Raw genomic sequence first — 18,690 nt, 5'->3', positions numbered from 1 at the left:
ACCTTTATGCTATCTTCACTACCCAGGATTTTTTTCTCTTTATCTGGTTTTCAGCACTGGGTCTATTCTTGTTGACTGATTTAATTGGTATGCATCCCATTTGGGGGTTGCAGAGCTTCTTTATCTTAAACTCAATGTTTTTCAAGATTCTTGGCAGCTGTTCAGCCATTTCCTTTTCAAGGATTTTCCCTGCCCTGCTCTCAGCTTCTCTGCAAATAGTCTCCCTGTCTGTTCCCCGGACCCCGGGACCCACGGAGCTTGGGGCTGCAAGTCCCAGTGTTTTATTCCAAAGTGAGGCAGGCCCAGGCTGCCCAAAGCATTGCTTCCCAGCTTCCCACTCTGTAGACACACAGTGCCCTGGCCTCACACCTGGAGGCTCAGGGCTTCACCCACTGCACCACCTGAGATGCTCAGTGGCTTTTATTTTTATTTTAGCAGTTCTGGTTACTCTCCCTGGAGAGGGGGAGGAACAGGGCTGCACAGGCATTAAAGTGTGGGCACTTCTCTGTCCCTGTGGCATTGGATTGGAATCCACTTGGATGCCACACTATCCCCTCTGCCACCAGCAGGCCCCTTACTGTCCTGCCCCAGCCAGACCTGTTTGTTCAGGAAGCCTGGGAAATGCTAATTTCCCTTCTTCAACACATAGCTCATTAAGAACCATGCCTTCTAAATATGAGGCTTTTCTGGAGATTTTCTTTTTTGCTAATGATGGTAATTTTACTAAAGTCAGGATTGAGTTATTTCGAATTTAAGGACATCCATGAGGACTGGCAAGCTAGCTTGGATAGCATGCCTGTTTTGCATGCACAGGACCCAGGTTTGAATCCAGTCCTCCTCCCCACTTCAGAGCTTTCAGTGAAAAAGTCAGCTTGGAGAGGTGAAGCCTCATTAATGAGGAAAAAAACCAACAGAAGTCGTTGCTGTGGTGTTTTTCTTCCTGGGGGGAAAAATTCCCTGGTGTCTGGGGATAGGCATGGGAGGCTTTAGGGCTGTAAAGCTAGCATAATGGTTATGCAAAAAGCTTTTTATACCCAAGGCACCAAAGGTCCCAGGTTCAAACCCCAGCATCAACATAAGCCAGAGCTGAGCAGTGCTCTGGTTACAAACAACTTTGACCCAGAAAGATGCTCTCATCCAATGTACCATCAGATGTTTTACAGATGCTAATTTGACTCGATAGCCCTTCAGCCCACTCAATTAAGAGGGAAGATTTAAAAATAATCAGTTTTAATTGTAGGGTTATTTACCCTGTAATCTTTGCTTCCTTGTAACTCATGGATGTTCTCAGGACATGAGTTTATAATTGCTATGTCTATTTCTCCCCCAATTTTTTAATAGAACTGAAAGTGTTCTGACATGCGTGAGATGACATAAGCCCTGCACTCTACCACTGAGCCATTGGGGAACAACTCTATTGCTGCTGGAACTTGAGTCTATACAATTCTACTGTCCCCAGTGTCTTTTTACTTTTCAGCTTTTGGTGTTTTTTTTAAGATGCATTTATTTATGAAAGTAGAGGGAGAGAGACCTAGAGCATCACTCTGGCACACGTGATACTGGGAATAAAATTTAGAGGACGACCTCATGCTGGGAAGCCAATCCACCACACCAACTCCTAGGGTACTTTTTTCTTCCTTCCCAATTTCAATTAGAGTGCTCATGTTGTGACAGAGGCTCTCAATTGGGCCCCTATCCACAGCAGTGTATTCTACTAGGGGAAATCATCACTTGGTCTCCATGAAACTTTTTATACCTAGGCTGCTTTCTGCTTTGAAATACAGCTGTGTGTGGTCTGGGAGGTGGCACAGTAGATACATTGGACTCTCAAGCATAAGGTCGTGAGTTCAATCCCCACCAGCACATGTACCAGAGTGGTATCTGGTTCTTTTTCTCCTATAATTCTCATTAGTAAAATCTTGAAGAAAAAAAAAAAAAGAAAAGAAATTAGCTGTGTTTCTAAGGTCAGTTCTCCCCACAGCTCTGGTAGTGTTGGGGGTTGAACCTGGGACTTTAGAGCCTTAGGCATGATCTTTCAGCCTAACCACTATGCTACCTCTCCATAGTGGGCAATAATTCCATATTTGGGCAGATGGTAGCTGCTTTGCAAAGTGCAGCTTTGGGGTGTGGACTGAGTGGAATTCTGGCTTGGGTGGAAATTCAAGTCTGAACCTCCTTTGGAACAGTCTCTGGCTTGTCCCGGGGCTCACCACACCATTCCAGAAAGGAAGACAGGCCTACTCCCCCCGGCAGGTCCTTTGGATGCACCTGTTCAGAGCCCACCCTTACCAAGCCTCAGCCCCTGATGCTGTCTTTCCTTTTTTTAATCTTGTCTCCATGGCTATTGCTTGGGCTTGGAGCCTATCCTACGAATCCACTGCTCCTAGAGGCTGTGTTTCACACTTTGTTGCTCTTGTAGTTGTTATAGCTGTTGTTGTTGAGTAAGAGAGAAATGGAGAAGAGGGGAAGACAGAGGAAAGACACTTGCAGATCTTCACCACTGGCGAAGTGACCCCCCCCCCACAGATGGGGAGCTGGGGGCTTGAACTGGGATCCTTATGCTGGTTTTTGTGCTTTGTGCTATGTGTGCTTAACTTGCTGTACTACCGCCTAGGCCCCTGATGCTGTCTTTCCTTCCACATGGCTGACCGGCTGTGCACAAGAGGCCAGGTAAGTGAAGTTGTCCATGTCTCCAGCCAGAGACCACTCATCAGGTGGCCTAGGGGGCATCTGTGCTCAGGGCTACCTTCTCCAGCACAGCCACACACCCCACCTGCAGGGGAGCAGAAGGAAGAGAGGACACCAGGAAGCTAGAGCTCACCACAGTGAGTTTAATAGGGAGGCTCCGGGTGAGCACTTTGACCAGGTGAGTATAGAAACGCAACAGGGTACAGATAGTTCTTCACACTGACAGTCAATGCAAAATCTGAGCAGCAATTAAAATCATGTTTCATGACACACTGACACACACACACACACACACACACACACACACGCGCGCGCGCATGTGCGCGCGCGCACAGACCAAAGGGGGATAAGTAGGTGAGGCCACACTCCAGAGCTGATCCTCCACAGGCCCCTGCATCATGGGGGTCCTGGGGCAAAGGGGTTTAGGCCAGCCCTCCTTCACCCCTCCCTCCTCCCCTGTGGGAGGGGCTGTGGCCTTCTCAGAGGAAGTGGCCCTGGTGGCTCCCCAGTGACACAATAAATAGGGAGGCTCCACTTGGAGCCATGGGCTGGCCACCTGGGTGACCCATCACAGACCAGAATAGGTCTCCGGGTTCAGGGCAGGTAGCCATGCGGGAGGGTCAGCCTGTCCCAGAGGCCGGCCTGGGCATTGGTACACAGGGTGGAGGCAGTGACAGGGCTGGGGCTATGGGGCGGCAGCGGGCAGGTGTGCAGGCGGGGTCCCACCGGCAGGACCTTCTGACCTGGGTAGGGCAGTGTGGCAGGGTGGTGTGGGCAGCGTGTGGTCTAGCCCTCCCGCACACTGACTCGAGGCTCAGCCAGAGAGCTGTGGATGATGCTGAGAATGGACTCCAGGCCGCTGCCCTCCAGGAGAGTGCGGTGGTCACCCTCAATGACATGCACCGACACCTTGCCGTCGCACACCTGCGAAAGGTTGTAGTCAGCCCCCAGGTCCCCGCTGTAGAGGCCGCCCGTCTTGGCACGCAGCAGTGTCACGTTGCCATGGTAGGTGGCCCGGGGTGAATACTGCTCAGCTGCGCGCAGCTTGTAGTAGAAGGACAGGGCGGCAAAGCTCAGCTCGCGGCGGTTCAGGCCTGGGTGCTTCTGCACGATCATGTCCACCGCAGTCGCCACACGGGCCTCCAGGTTCTGCAGAGGCAGCAGGGCCTCCAGCACCTGCAAGGGATGAGGCTGAGTGGGTGCCCAGTGCCCGGGGCTCCCCCACCCAGGCAGCCCTCCGTGCAGCCAGTGCACCCACCTTGTCGTGCTCACTTTCCGTGAATTGCTGCACAAAGAAGCACAAGGCCTCAGTTTCTGCCTCTGCCTCACAGCCTGGTGTCATCTTGGCGCGGTAGCCCTGCACGAGGGGGCACTGCTGTAGCCCAGCTCCCACCTGGAAAGCCCAGTCCTCCTGGTAGGTGGGGGGGGGGGGCCCTGCTGCTTACCTGGGTATAGGCCAGCACGAAGGTGTGGGAGCCATCAAACAGAAATAGGCTGTTGTGCGCAGGGGACGGGCCCTGCTGGGCCGCCTGCAGCTGTGAGCACATCTCGAAGGCCACGCAGGCCCCATAGGAGTAGCCAGCGATGCGGTAGGGCCCCTCGGGCTGCACCTGCTTGATGCACTCTATGTAGTAGGCAGCCAGGCTCTGGATGCTGTCCAGGGGTGCAGCTGTGGTGGACAGGGACAGGGGGCTCAGCCCTGGCAAGATGGGGACACGGCAGGTGGGCCCAGGCCCAGCCTGGCTGTGGGAAGAGGTAGTGTGGGGGCAGCAGTTACCTTGGGTGCACTGTAGGCCATAGGTGGGGATACTGAGCTTGGCGGCCAGGTTGTGGAACACGGTGATGGAGCCCTCAATGGGGTGCACCAGAAACAGGGGCCGCTCAGAGCTCTGCACCAGGTTCAGCTGCGTCAGAGTTGGGCCCTCGGGGTTCACCAGCAGGGAGCTAACATTCAGTGGGGCCTGCAGCATGGAGGGGCTGTTCTCTTTTTGCTGGGGGCTGCTTCGCTCTGTGAGAGGGACAGACAGATGCAGGGCGGGCCAGGATGGGCCCCCAAGGGGCTTTCAGAAGGCCCAGTGCACAAGCCCTGGCAGGGCACCCCTGGGGCCCTGTACACACCCTCAGCGGCACTGGTCGTGGAGGAGAGTTCCTGAAGCTTCCTCAGTGTGAGCTGGCGCACCTCACGCATGGACAGCACCAGGTCGTACTCGCGCTCCAGTATCTGCCGCACCTCCACACCCATGAGGGAGTCCAGGCCCAAGTCGGCCAGTGAGCTATCTAGGCCCAGCTCAGCCATATCACGGATGCCTATGGACACACACTGGTTGGCACCTCAGAGAGGGCTGAGGCTGTGGGAGCAGGATCCTGGTAATAGGTGAGGTGCCATCTCTTCAGACCACCCTGCCATGGCTCCTGCAATGCCCCACCCCTGCAGGCCTGACCCCCGGCCCCAGGGACAAACAGGCAGGCCTTGGGGTGGAGGGGTGAGGGTGGGGTCTGAGGGTGGCAGCCCACATACCCAGGACGTGTGCCACGGCTTTCACCAAGTCCAGCTTGCCGTCCTTGTCCCCCTGGGAGGTTGTCTTCTTCTCGGCCAGCACAAAGCTGCTCAGGACGGGGTGGGGCTGCTGCAGGAAGAGGTCCAGCACTTCCATGCAGGAGGCAATGCGCTGGGGCAGGGTGCCGCCGATGACCGTGTCATTGGTACCCATGGCCTCCAGCACGATGCCTACATCACCGATGGCGCCCCACTGCACAGCTAGGCCTGCAGGAAGGAAGGGAGGGCGTGGTGAGTGTGGGCTGGGCAGGGGCACAAGGGGCAGAGCAACAGACAGGCACATGCCCACCTGGGAGGCCATCGTGGCGTCGCTTCTCACAGATGCGCTCCATGCTGGAGTTGGCAAAGCCGTAGTTGGTCTGGCCTGCGTTGCCACGCCCGCAGCTCACAGAGGAGAAGGCCACGAAGTAGTCCAGCTCAGGACAGGCCTCCCGGGTTACCCTGTGGACAGTGGAGAATGTCAGACCCCAGCTGGCTGTTCCGAGGCTCACAACCTGAGCCAGGGCTAGGGTAGGGTGCCCACCTGTCCAGGTTGAGGGTGCCGCTGTACTTGGGCTTGCTGACATCCTGGAAGAGCTCAGGAGTCTGGTTCTCCAGCATGGCATCTCTCAGTACCTGGGGGAGGCTCGCTCAGCACCCTCCTGCGGGCAGCTGGGGGATTGCAGGGGGGGTGTCCCCCCTCAGGACGGTACTCACCATGGCCAGGTTGAAGACACCACCCACGGGCCCCAGCTGCTTGGCCTCGGCAATGAGAGCCCGTGCCCCATCCAGTGAGCTGGCATTGCTGGTGGAGAGCAGCACGTGCACACCCTGGCGCCGCCACTCCCGCACCTGCTTGGCCTGGTAGCCTGTGGACATGGCGTGATGAGATGGGCAGTGCCCAGGGCCAAGTACTCAGGCCCTCCTCATACCATACCCTGCTCACCTGTGCGGATCCCAGATCGGGAGGTCAGCACCAGCTTCTGGGCACCACGCTGCACTAGCCAGTGGGCCAGCTCCAACCCAAAGCCACCCAGGCCACCAGCCACAATGTAGCTCTTATGTGCAGGGCAGAATGTCTTGGACAAGGCAGCAGTCAGAGACCTGGTACCCTCTGTAGCCTCCTTTTCCTCACATACCTACAGCAGAATCAGTTACTCAGAACTGCCCACAGGAGCCAGGGCTGGGACCAGGGCCAAGGTGCAGGGGACCCTCTTACCTGGACCACCACTTTGCCAATGTGCTTGCCCTGTGCCATGTAGCGGAAGGCATCCTCCACATGCTCCTTGGAGAACAAAGTGCATTTGAGGGGCTGCACCACACCGTCCCGGATGCCTGCACGCAGCAGACCAGACACCTCCTGCCAGTCACTATTGTTCTCATCAAAGAGGGCGTCTAGTAGGATTCCGTGGAAGCTGATGTTCTTCAGGAAGATGGCCATGCCTGGGGGTGGGAGAAGACTCAGTCTTGTTGGCCTCTGCCACCTGGGACCCCACTTGCCTGCCTGCTACCACCAGGTCTCACCAAGGGGGTGGTTGTTGGAAAGATCGAATTTGCCGATTTCCAGGAAGCGACCGTGCAGGGCCAGGCACCGGACACTGGCCTGCAGCTTTTCCTCTGCCAGGGAGTTCAGGACCAGGTCCACACCTGCAGGACAAGAGGGCTCCACATCAGGCTCTCTGCACCCCACCTTGCCCCCCCCCCCCCGCTGCCTCCTGTGGCCAGCCATCGCTCACCCTTCCCAGCTGTGTGCCGCAGCACATGCTGCTCAAAGGACGTGTCCCGGGAGTTGGCGAAGCTGGTGTCATCGAGCTGGGGGAACCTGGCCTGGAGGTAGGCCCGCTTTTCAGCTGATCCTGCAGGATAGACTGCTGGTGAGCCCAGGGCCAGGGCAGGTGGGAGAGAGAGGCAGGTAGGCAGGCAGGCAGGCAGGATACTGGCTCACCTACGGTGGTGAAGACCCGGCAGCCCAGGCTGAGTGCGATAGAGATGGCAGCCTGGCCAACACCCCCTGAGCCTGAGTGGATGAGAATGGTCTCCCCACGCCGTGCACGCCCACGCACCACCAGCGAGTAGTAGGCAGTAGTATAGACAACAGGCACAGTAGCTGCTTCCTTCAGGGTCCTGAGGGCAGAGCACAGGGTCACAGGGGTCCACTCCTGGCTGCAGTGCATGTGCCAGGCTGACAGGCAGAGTGACTCACCAACTGGAGGGCACATCCCACAAGAAATTCCGAGACAGCAGGACAGAGGTGGCCAGGCCTTCAGCAGGCACTAGCCCCATTACCCGCTTGCCGCTGGCATCCCGGCCTGAGAATTCCATGCCCAGCATGCAGTCACGGGTGGTCCACTTCCCTGGAAGAGGATAGAGCTAAGTGAAGGGCCTGGGCAGTGAGCCTACAGGGCATGGGGGGGGGTAGTGCCCACAGCATGGAGGCCAGGCCCCTATATGCTACTACTCTTCCCAGGTCTGCACTCGGCCTTACCTGGGATGGCGTCAGGGGAAAGCTTGCCGGTGGCCAGCATGACGTCCCGGAAATTGAGGGAGGCATAGCTGATGGTGCAGAGTTCCATGCCAGGGCTGGAGGGCTGGGCATGGCACACCGGGGAGCAGACCCAGCGGATGGAGGACAGGTCTCCGCGGGTGAGGACATTCACAAAGGCATGCTCTGTCAGCTTCTCTGGTCGTTCTGGGTGTGTGTGTGTGTGTGTGTGTGTGTTTATGTCACAGAACACAGGGCTGCTGAGCCCTAGGGAGTGGGGCTTCCACCCAAGGACCCCAGGCACCCCCCCTTGGCCCTCCAGTGTCCATCCAGGGGGCTTACCCTTCTCCATTGGAAAGTGGTGGAAAGTGCCCCAGGCCCCGTCCCGGTAGACATTCATCACCAAGTCGCCTCGAAGCACTTTTTGCAGCTCCTGGGAGCCTCGGGCCAGGTCAGGAACAGAAGCTGTGTTGCTGAGGTTGGACACCAACACACACCTGCAGGTGGCAGGCAGCCCATGAGTGGGCACAGTGAAGGAAAGGAGGGGGGGGGGTAGGGGGTGCTCACCCACAGTGGCACTCACCGGATGCGGTGCCCGCCAGGCTCTCTGCGCAGACAGTTGACCATGCCCACAACCCCTGAGGTGGGGCAGCCCACAGCTGTGAGCCACACCGGCTGTGAGGAGCCCTCGGCCAGGATGTCCTGCAGGACAGGGGAAGGTCAGCACTGGGAGGGCAGGTTGGGGGAGGTGCTGGGTACATGTGGGAAGACTGACCTTCAGCGAGTCCACCCACTGGAAGCTGGTGTCCTCCACTGGCAGCAAGAGCGGGCTGGTGGACGGGGTAGGGCGGCGGCACAGGAAGATCACGGAGCCGTAGAAGGACCTCTTCATGCCCACCAGGTTTAGGGCAGCCCCTGTGAACAGGTGCTCCCACTCATCCTGTGAGGTGGGTGCAAGGCAGGTGCTCAGTGCTGGGTACTCAGTGTAGGTGAGCTCTCCTCCCCCCTGCCACCCAGCCTCCCTCACCTGGCTCAGGAGGCTCTGGTGGCCCTGCTGTGGCTCAGGGCAGGTGAGGAAAGCCATGGTCTCCCCTAGCACATGTCCAGACAGCAGAGTGTGCAGCAGCAGGAAGCCACCCTCCTTCAGGGCGGCTGCCATGTTGGTCAGGGCCAAGGCTGGGTTTCCCAGAGGGGCTGAGGCGCAATTGCACACCAGAAAGTCAGCCTGGCCTAACCTGGTGGGGGAAGGTTCAGCGGTGGGGTCCCACTGGCCCTGAGCCAGGCCGAGCTGCTGCAGCTTCACCTCCAGGGCCTCTGGGTGGCGGTCGGTGGCCATGTAATCCAGATGCAGCATGGGCTGGGTGCCAAGAAGCTTCGGGATGCGGGTGTACAGGTGGCCATCTCCAGCCAGTACCTGGAGAGATGCCTGGCCTGGTCAGCTGCCCGAGAGGCATCTTGGTACGTGGGTGCTGCTCCTGCCCCACTGCTGACCATACCTCTTGCCAGCACCCCAGGCACTGGCGTGACTCAGACCACAGTGACACCCACCTCCACCACCTTCACCCGGAGGCTGGGCATGTTTTCCAGGGCTGTGTCCACACAGGCTTTGAGGGCTGGTGAGTCAAGCAGGCCACCCAGCAAGGTGTCTTCCTGCAGCAGCACCCCTTCTTGGGCCAGCAGGCACCCCAGCTCCAGCTGCAGGCTCCCATTGAACTGTAGTTGACAGGCAGCTGCCAGCAGGCGGGGCAGGCCATGCTGTGGGGGCTCCTGGGGGACCTGGGCACCCTCCAGCCCAGGCACCACCATCTTCAGCCCCTGTTGGGCCAGCTTCTTCTGTAGCACATGAACCAGCCCTACATGGAGACAGGTGTGGGGGGGATCTCAGGGGGCTGAAGACCCTTACTTGGCTGGGTAAGTAAACAGGTAGATGGGAGGGCAGCACTATATCCTGGCCCAGGGGAAAGTACCGACCAGGAGGCATCAAAAGGCTGTGGGGGCTTTGGTAGGTGCCCGAGGAGGGTTCAGTTCCCCAATGTACCTGCATCCCTAGGCCCTCACCACCACCACCACCACCACCACCACCACCACCCCCACCCCCACCCCCGCCCCAGACAGCAGGGCCACAGCTGGATCGTCAGCCTGTCCCTTGTGGGTATTTCAGAAGATGAGGGTCCTTGTTTGGAGGGGGGTTGCAGGTCAGTGGGTCCCAAAGCCAGGTTGTGTGTGCATGTAGCTCCCAGGTTGAGAGGCAAGTGAGGACGCCCAGTGGAGGCCAGAGCCTCACCCCTGCACAGTTGCAGCTGCTCCTGCAAATCAGTGCTCCCCGACAGGCATCCATCCTCAATGTATGGTGAGAAGCAGAACTTTTCCAGGATGGGTGCCAGCTGCTCCTGAGGCCGCCGTGGGGCCATTGAGGTGTGTATGCGGGAGAAGAGCACACCGCCAGCAAGTGTGGAGTCCAACACATTGTCCACCGTCACGTCCACCACTGCAGGAACACGGTGGGTGAGGCAGGGGGTGGTCACAGGGGCTGCAGCACTGGGGATGTGGGTGGGCAGGGCAAAGGCTACCTGGGGTGTCTCCCTGTGCCAAGTGGACCTTCTGCTGGTGGATGGTGGGGTCGATGTGGACGGCACCAATGCGGGTGGGCAGGCGCAGGGAGCGCTGGTCCATGCTCAGGACGGAGATCTGCAGCATGGTGTCCAGGAAGGTCACCCAGTTATTCTTCCACAGTAGCTGGCCAGCAGTGCCTGTGGGGGACGGGTTGTGGGCCTTGGGGTCTTTCCTGCCAGGCCCACCGCTGCCCCTAAAGCTGCCCTCCTGCCCCACCTTCGAGGTTGGCAGCTGCAACGCCCTGGAAGTAGGGGCCATAGTCGTAGCCACGGATGCGCAGCTCCTTGTACACGTCACCCTGGGTCAGGCTGAAGGCAGCCGTGGAGTCCAAGTTGTGTGCAGTCTCTGGACTATTGAAGAGCGTGGGATCAGGGTCCTCCCAGTGATATACCTTTCCTGCTCGAAGGGAAGCAGAAGGCCCTCAGGGAGTGTGGGAGCACCAGGACCCCCAGGTTTTGCCACCAAGCGCCTCTACTTACCACTCACAACCAGGCTGCCACTGCTGTCAGACACCTCAAAGGAGTGAGAGGCCTCCAGCAGACGCACCTCTAGGGGCACAGTCCCTGCAGGGGAGGGACGGGGCATGAGGAAGCTCAGCTGAGGAGGAAGGGGAGGCCTGGCCACCCACCCCTGCCACCACCCCACTCACCGGCCTTGGGCAGGATGGTAGCCTGGTGCAGGGTCACGTCCTCAAACACCACAGGCATCTGCTCCATGCTCTGGCCTAGGGTGCGGGCCAGGGTCCTCCAGACCAGGCACAGCTGGCCAGTGGCAGGGAAAAGAACACGGCTATCTATACAGTGATCTACCAGGTAGTGGTCAGGAGACTCGGGGCCGACATCTGTGGAGGTGAGAGGTCAGTGCTGGTACCTAGAGTCCCTGCAATCCCACGCAGCCCGAGCATTGGTTTACCCGCTCAGCTCACCGATGTTATAGACGGTGGCAGAGGAGAAGCTGGAGCCACTAGGGAAATGATCGGAGGTGGGCACATCCCAGGTCTGACTGTGGTCCCACTGGATGTGAGGGGAGATGAGGGGGGTCCCACGCGGGGCCGGGAACGGCACAGGGGGGAGCAGGCCACTGGGGTCAACGTTGATGCTGGTAGGAGAGGTGGGAAGAGGTGTGAGGAACACACCTGGCCTGCGGGGAAAGTGGTCTCCCCCCAGGGCCTGGTTCAAGCACGTACCCTGCCATGTGGAGCCGGCCCATGTTGGTGAGGAAGAACTCAAGATTGTCTCTGTGGCCCTTCTTCATCAAGGGGATGATGGTACAGCTAGACTTGAGGCCTCTCTTCAGGACAGACTGGTGGGGGACACAGGGCTAAGTGTCCTACTCCCCCCCCCCCATAGCCTTGGGACAGCCCCCTAGTCCTGTGGCCCTGGCACACGCACCTGCAGCAGGCCTTGGGGCCCGATCTCCAGTACCACAGCATTCTCGGGCACGTGGCGCAGCACCTCCTGGAAGAGCACAGGGCTCACCAGGTTGTTGACATTATATTCAGCAGAGCACATCTGAGCCAGGCTGCCGCCCCACTGGGCCTCAGGGATGGAGGTGCTCAGCCAGCGTGCTGAGCGGGGCCTCGGGTGCTGGATCACCTGTGCACAGGAGTGTCAGTGGGGTTCCAGCTGCCCTGCCCAGCCTCCTCCCCCAGGCCTGCACCCACCTTCTTGAGCACCTGCAGCAACGTGGGGGCTATGGACTCCATGAAGTAGGAGTGGAAAGCCACACCATTTGTGCGTACCTCCTTGGCAAAGACACCCTCCTGCTTCAGCTGCTTCACAAACTCAGACACTGAGGCCTATAGGGTGGGGATCGGGGGCTAGGCTTGCATTCTCAGGGAGCCAGTTACCCCCAGCTCCCACCAGGCGAGGCATAAAGGGTACTAACACCAGCGTCCAGGGCCCACCTGAGGTCCTGAGATGGTCACTGAATCCTCGCAGTTGTGGCAGGAAGGCACGATGCCAGGGGGACAGCGCTGCTTACACTCCTCCCAGGACAGGCCTGTGTGAGCAGGGATGGCTCAGAGGGCATCCCCTTGCCCCAGGGAAGAATGGCATGCAACAGTAATGACAGTCTGGGGACTTTCACTCCCACAGGTCACACCGTTTGATCTTGGGGCAGAGGCTGCATTACTGCTACCTGCATCCCATGGATGGAGGCTGTGCCTGTTCCCCTTTGCCCCCAGAGGGCAGACGACCCCTCACCCACCCATCCACAGCTAGGCTGGGCAGCAATCCAGCAAGATGCAAAGTGGTCCTGGGTTCCTACTCTGCCCAGTGTGGACACCCCTGTGGAAACCCTCAGAGGTCCCTATGAAGAGGGACAAGGGGTCTCAGGCAGTGCCTACCCACAGCTGCCATGGCACCCGGTGCAACATTGGCCTCTTTGATGCACTGGCCCCTCCAGTAGGCAGCCAGCACAGCCTCCTCATGTGACAGGCAGCCGTCCATGTAGCCACAGGCCACCTCTCCCAGGGAGTGTCCCGCGATGCCATCAGGCTTCAGGCCCATGGCAATCAGCAGGTCGATGAGGGCAATCTGGGAAGACAGGGTGAGTCAGGCCAGGCCAGGCCTCCTGGCCACCCGAGCCCATATCCATCATCAGGTCCTTAGGGCACCCACATGGATGGCAGTGAGGGACACAAAGGTGAGGATCATGTCGTCGAAGGTATTCTCATCTGTGCTCATAAGCAGGTCTGACACCTTCATCCCAAAGGGCTTCACAGCCTCATCAGATTTCAAGATGGAGTCGCGGAAGGTGTCCAGGCGCATGAGGCTCTTGCCCATGCCGCACCACTGTGAACCCATCCCTGCCAGAAGAGGACCAGTCAGTTGATAGGCCGACCACCGTCCACACCACCCTCCCAGGCTGCTGGCCAGGGGCTCACCGGAACAGATGAACCATAGTGGGCGCTTGCCAGGAGGCACCTGTTGCACCTCCTGGCTGCTGTCCTGGGCACCCAGCAGGGTGTAGCCCCTCCAGGGCATGGTGCCCATGGGGGTGGCAGCAATGCTGTTGAGCATGCTCAGGAAGGCCAGGTCCTGGCTATGCTGCAGGCCCTGCTCCAGCAAGCCCTGCACAGCCTTGGGGGTGCGTCCACTGGATACCAACAGCCGGGGCAGAGAAGCGTGGGGGGCTGGGGCAGGGGCTGGCTGCAGATGGGGCTGCAGGATGACGTGAACGTTTGACCCGCCGAAGCCAAAGGAGTTGATGCCCACGATGCCCCCTTGGACAGGCAGGGGCTGGTCCACCACTCGCAGCTGTCCATTATGCAGTTCTGGGATATCAGGGTTAGGGTTGTGGAAGTGCAGGTTGGGGGCCCAGAGCCCATGCTCCAGGGACAGTAGCACCTGTGGGTGGGTGGGGTGGTGTCGGCTGACTGGCTCCAGGGCCCCTAGTGGTCTCCCAGTTCAGGTCCCCAGGCAGCCCCCAGCTGGGCAGGAGACCTGGGTGGGGGTGCTCCTTCCTCCCCACCTGGCTCAACTGGATGCCCTACCTTGATCAGTGCAGACAGTCCTGAGGCAGGCTCAGGGTGTCCCATGTTGGACTTGGTGGACCCAATCAGCAGTGGCTCTTTGCGCTTTGAGCACAGGGCTTGGACAACGCCTTTCAGTTCTTGGGGGTCTCCCACCTGGTGCAGGACACGGGGAGCATCAGGACCCCTGCGGAGGCCCTCTTGGGGGGTGGGGCAAGGCCGGGTCAGGGCCTCACCTTGGTGCCTGTGCCATGAGCTTCAATGTACTCCAGGGACTCAGGGGCCAGTCCAGCGGGCTCATATAGGGATCGGATTAATTGCTCCTGGGATTCTCCCGAGGGGAAGGTCACACCTGCAAGAGGGGGGCCTCCTCAGCACCCTGACAGCTGCCAACCACCCAGACCCTTGAGGGTTGCCTCTCAGTCCCACCTTGCTCCTTATAACCATCTGTGTTGGTGCCAGCGTTCAGGATGGTGGCGTATACCCGCCGGGCGAGGGACTTCCTGGTTAGCAAGACAACAACTGCGGCCTCTGAGCGGCAGTAGCCATTCCCTGAGGGCAGCACAAAGGCAGCTCAGAGCCTGGACACCCCCTGGAGGTAGGCTGGAGTGACCAGCTGAAGCTACAGTCCCTGGGGCCCACCCCTCCAGCTCTCACCAGCCTCGTCGAAGGACTTGCAGGCACCCTCGGGGCTGAGCATGCCCAGCTTCATGAACTGCACGGAGGTGTTAGGCTTCAGCAGCAAGTTGATGCCGCCCACGATAGCTGCGGGGCACTCGCCGCTACAGATGGCCTTGTAGGCATTCTGTAGGGCCAGCAGGCTGGAGGAGCAGGCTGTGTCCAGGGAAATGCTGGGGCCTGCGGTCAAGGCAAGGACTCAGTAGGGCCCTGACTCCAGTGAGCTGCCCTCTTGCCCAGCCCAGAGCCTTCCACGGGGAGTTGGACAGAGAGATGCTACCTAGCCATGAGATGAAGCTGTGGAAGTACCTATTTCTTTTTTCCAACAATCATTTCACTAGTTTAATGTACTGCAATCACTCCTCATGAAGCCTCCCAACCCTCTCCCGCAGGTGGGAGATCCCAGGTCTTTGCACACGGTAATGAGTGTGCTGTGACTAGGCCTTTTTTTTTTTTTTTCTTTTTGGAGAAAAAGATAGAAACAGATAGTGAAAAAGACTAGTCTCCTCGGTGTGGTGGGGGCTGGGCTTGAACTTGGGTCAGGGACAGAGCCATTTCACCAGCCCTTGAGCACCTACCTTTGAAGTCGAAGAAGAAGGAGAGGCGGTTGGCCATCATGGCACGCTGGCAACCCACCATGCTGTAGCCTAGGAGTGTCTCAGGGTCTCGGCTCAGGGCCTCAGAGGCTTCAGAGCCACTCACACCCACCCATACGCCAGTGTTTGTCCCCCGAAGTGAGGTCGGGTTGATGCCTGCAGGAAGCAGCAGTCAGATGTGGTGTGCGTGGGGGGGGGGGGGTGCGCGCACCCAGACAAGAGAGATTTGAGAAACAGATTGCTAGGACCTGGGACAAAGCAGTGGGGTCACCAGGTGGGGCACCAGGGTCAACGCCAGGGTCAGGCAAAGGCCAGTGGTGGTGAGAGGCGAGGACAGAGAGCAGCATTGTCTCTGGTGACTCCCCTGGCCCCTAGTGTCCCAGGCAGGGTCCAGCAAATCCTGTGGGCCAATAAGCACCCAAGTGCCAAGGGCTGCCCGCCTGGGATGGCGATAAGGGAAAGGAGACAAAGGCTAAGTGTTCAACTGGCAGGGGGCGGGGGAGGGCCGGGAGTGGTGGCCAAGGCCCCAGGGTGGGACCCGGTCAGAAGCAGGCTCCACTTCCACCCTGGGGACTGTGTCCACAGCCGCCCCCCCTTGATACTGGCCCCAGGCCTGGAAGGACACCAGGTCCCCCTGCTGGTCAGAAAGGCCCCATGCGGTAGAGGGGTGGACCAGGGTGCTATGCCAGCCAGCAGAGAAGAGTGGACACGAGCATGGACAGTGGGAACGCTGGGGCCCAGATGCCAGCACCTCACCCTGGATTGATGGCCCAACATGGGGAGTGAGAAAACTGGGGCAGCAGGCAAGCCAGGGCCTTGTGAAACCTGCCTGCCTGAAGCCAGCTGGCCTCCCCCAGACTTCCCCGGCCACCCACCTCCATCCACGATGGCCTCGTAGGTGACCTCCAGCAGCAGCCGTAGTTGAGGGTCCATCGTGTGTGCCTGCTTGGGGTGGACACCAAAGAAGGAGGCGTCAAACTTGGACAGGTCCTTCAGCTTGCCAGATCGCCGGGGGAGACCATAAAGTCCTACAGGACAGAGGTGGAGTTGGGTTAGGCTGGTGGTGAGGCAGTGAGCAGTCACATAATCCCCAAGAGATGGCTGCAGGCCACTCAGGGCTAAGCAGTTAGGCAGGGTTGGTCCCCAGCACCATTTCTACAGAGGGACCCAGTGGATGCCTGGTTGTATGGGGATCCCAGAGCATAGCCACAGGGGCAGTGAGCTTCCTCCAGCTGGCAGTCCTGGCCAGGGACCCCTCAGCCTCATGGTGCTGGCCCTGCTCTGGGCCGGGCCACCCAGGCCCTGCTGACTCACAGCCCGTAGATCAGGTAGAGCTGCTCAGAAAGGACCCATAGGGTGTGAGGGAGTCAAACCAGCTTCCCTGAGCCAGCTGCCTTATCTGACAGCCAGGCTGGAGGCCGAGCTCCATGGGAGCTGCCTCCAGCAAGCACCCGGCCTGCAGTGTGGCGGGGGGGGGGGGGGGGGGGGGGGGGGGGGGGGGGGGGGGGGGGGGCGCCGGGGTGTGTGTGTGCCAGATCTGGTTGCCCACTCACCGGCCTTCCACCGCCGGTCGTCGTCTGTCACCATGTCCACACCACCGATGAGATTGGCCCAGAACTCCTGCAAGTTCTCTGACTCTGGCAGCTTCCCGGACATGCCAGCAATGACCACCTCCTCCATGACTGCTTTCTGCAGGAGGATTCGAGGTCAGCTCAGCCTGTAGGCCCCCTGATCTCCTGCTCTCCCTTCTCCTCCTCCCAGCCACCCAGAGATCTGAGCTGCAAGAAAGCCCCGCAACCAGAAGCAGCTCCTAGGCAGTGAGCCAGCTGGATGGACGCCCCAGGGGTGGTGTCCACTACAGTTCAGGCAGTTCTCACTTCATTCAAGGGAACGGGTCTCCTGGGACTCGACCCTGACCTGGAGTGACCCCACCATGGCATGGCTGCCTTGTAGCCTTCCTCTTAGTGGCACTGTCTCTGCAGCCCCCTACCCTGTGCCCGGCAATGGGCTTTCATTCCAAGAAACACGCACGGCCACTCCAGAGAAAGACCCAAGGCCCTCCCAGGACAAGAAAAGCCATGGCCAGGATGCTTTGGAGATTGGCTCAGCTAAAGAAAAGGCAGGCAGGGATGGGTTGGAAAAGGCGGCAGAGCTGGGGCCACGCTGGATGGGGAAACGTGGGCACCGCAGCCAGGCTTGGCCCCCAGCCGCTCTGCCCCGCCACACACCTGTGCAGGTGAGGCCTCAGGACACTAAGCTGCTCGCCGCCCTGCCGAGCCCCCTCCCGGCTCCACAAGGCGCCCAGAGGGAGCCAGGGCCGCCCTGGAGCCGTGCGGCCAGGCCGGGTTGGGGGCTGCTCTCCGCCGCCCTCGGGCCCTCGTGGCGCCGCACCGGGAGCGGCGAGCGCAGATCGCGGCCCCTCCCCCAGCCCGGGATAAAGAGCCTCGGCCGCGCCCGCACTCGTCGCCGACCACTGGGCTGGGTGTCGCCCACGTGACGCCGGCGGGTTCCCCCGGGAAGACTCCAGCGCTGCCCCCCCCACGCGGCGCCGCGGCCGGCGAGCAGGGCGACCCCAGGGGGCTGGGTCGGGGCGCGGGGTCCCCTCGGCCCGGCCGCCGATACCCCCGCCCGCGCCCAAAATGGCTGTTCCCGGCGCCCCCTTCCCCCCAAGCTCTGGCACCGCAGCCGGCGGGCGGGAACGGCCCCGAGCCGGCGCTCTCACCTGGGGCGGGCGAGCAGGCGGCGGAGAAGGCGGCGAGGCGAGGATGGAGCGCGGCGGCGGAGTCGGGGCCGCTGCCGTCTCTCTGGCTCCCTCTAGGCCGGCGCAGACTCTATTTAACCGCGGCCGTCCCCGCGCGGACACGCCACATGGGCTGACAGCTTGGCTGCGCCGCCCAGGCCAATGAGCGTCGGGGCTGCGCCCCGGGACCCGGCGCGCCGCCGCCAGTGGGGTGATGCCGCGCGCTCCCGCGGAGACCCCGACGGGCACGCGCGGGGGGGGGGCAGGCCGCGCGGCCCGGGCTGTGGGCGGGATCCCCTGGCCCCCCGCTTCCGCTCCCCGCCCTGTGAGTAGGCTCTGCTGTGGGCCAGCCAGGGCCGCCGCCCGTCCCCACCTGGAGATTCAGGAGCCACGTGTGCGTGGGGACGTGAGGCAGGGCGTACTTTGGCCACACTATGGCCACTTTTAGTTTTTTGGGGGGCACTCCAGGAACAGCACGGAGGCGCTCGGGCGGGCGCATGGCTCCGCTCTCGGGGATGCGGGGGCGTGGCCATGGGCGGGGCTCGCCGATCACGCGGCCAATCAGGAGCAGGGGGCGTGCGCAACGGCACGGCGGCGGCGCGCGAGTGGGCGTTGCTAGGCGATAGGGTGATGGGCCGGGCGGGGGGCGCGGGGCGGGGCGGCCAGCGCAGCGCGGGCTGCGGCGGGGAGAACGCGGTCGTTGACCCCGGGCCCGGGCGCCCCAGGCAGGGTTATTGCCGGTCACCACCGCCCGCGCAACTATGGCTTCCATCCGGCCCCCCGGCGTGATGAGTCGGCTGTCGGTCGGTCCCGGAGCGGGCTGAGTAGGCCGCGGCCATCTGGCGAGCGGGCTCGGCGCGGACTCGGCCGGGTGTGACGGGA

The 18,690-nt window shown here is 60.7% G+C and overlaps 1 protein-coding gene across 1 annotated transcript; it reads right to left on the bottom strand.

Annotated features, from left to right (window-relative positions):
• Positions 1–2,809: 2,809 nt before the first annotated feature.
• On the bottom strand, positions 2,810–18,065 carry FASN (fatty acid synthase). Its single transcript, XM_060171705.1, has 42 exons — positions 17,791–18,065; positions 16,622–16,757; positions 15,944–16,096; positions 15,051–15,224; positions 14,452–14,652; positions 14,224–14,346; positions 14,031–14,146; positions 13,816–13,950; positions 13,207–13,669; positions 12,941–13,128; positions 12,667–12,856; positions 12,226–12,320; positions 11,983–12,117; positions 11,711–11,914; positions 11,506–11,621; positions 11,245–11,417; positions 10,969–11,160; positions 10,799–10,882; positions 10,536–10,715; positions 10,277–10,456; positions 9,991–10,194; positions 9,255–9,559; positions 8,734–9,120; positions 8,482–8,646; positions 8,290–8,408; positions 8,049–8,203; positions 7,710–7,913; positions 7,428–7,578; positions 7,170–7,348; positions 6,961–7,080; positions 6,749–6,871; positions 6,444–6,667; positions 6,171–6,363; positions 5,942–6,093; positions 5,769–5,860; positions 5,535–5,686; positions 5,207–5,452; positions 4,807–4,995; positions 4,466–4,696; positions 4,134–4,357; positions 3,947–4,045; positions 2,810–3,864 (listed from the first exon to the last, which is right to left on the bottom strand). Exons 2-42 carry the CDS (start codon positions 16,746–16,748, stop codon positions 3,475–3,477), a joined length of 7,533 nt encoding a protein of 2,510 aa, XP_060027688.1. The 5' UTR covers positions 16,749–16,757; positions 17,791–18,065; the 3' UTR covers positions 2,810–3,474.
• Positions 18,066–18,690: the final 625 nt, after the last annotated feature.

The sequence above is a fragment of the Erinaceus europaeus genome, chromosome 14, assembly GCF_950295315.1.
Source record: "Erinaceus europaeus chromosome 14, mEriEur2.1, whole genome shotgun sequence".
NCBI lineage: Eukaryota > Metazoa > Chordata > Mammalia > Eulipotyphla > Erinaceidae > Erinaceus > Erinaceus europaeus.
The sequence above is the reverse complement of the archived record's forward strand: the minus strand, read 5'-3'. Positions and strand labels throughout refer to the sequence as shown.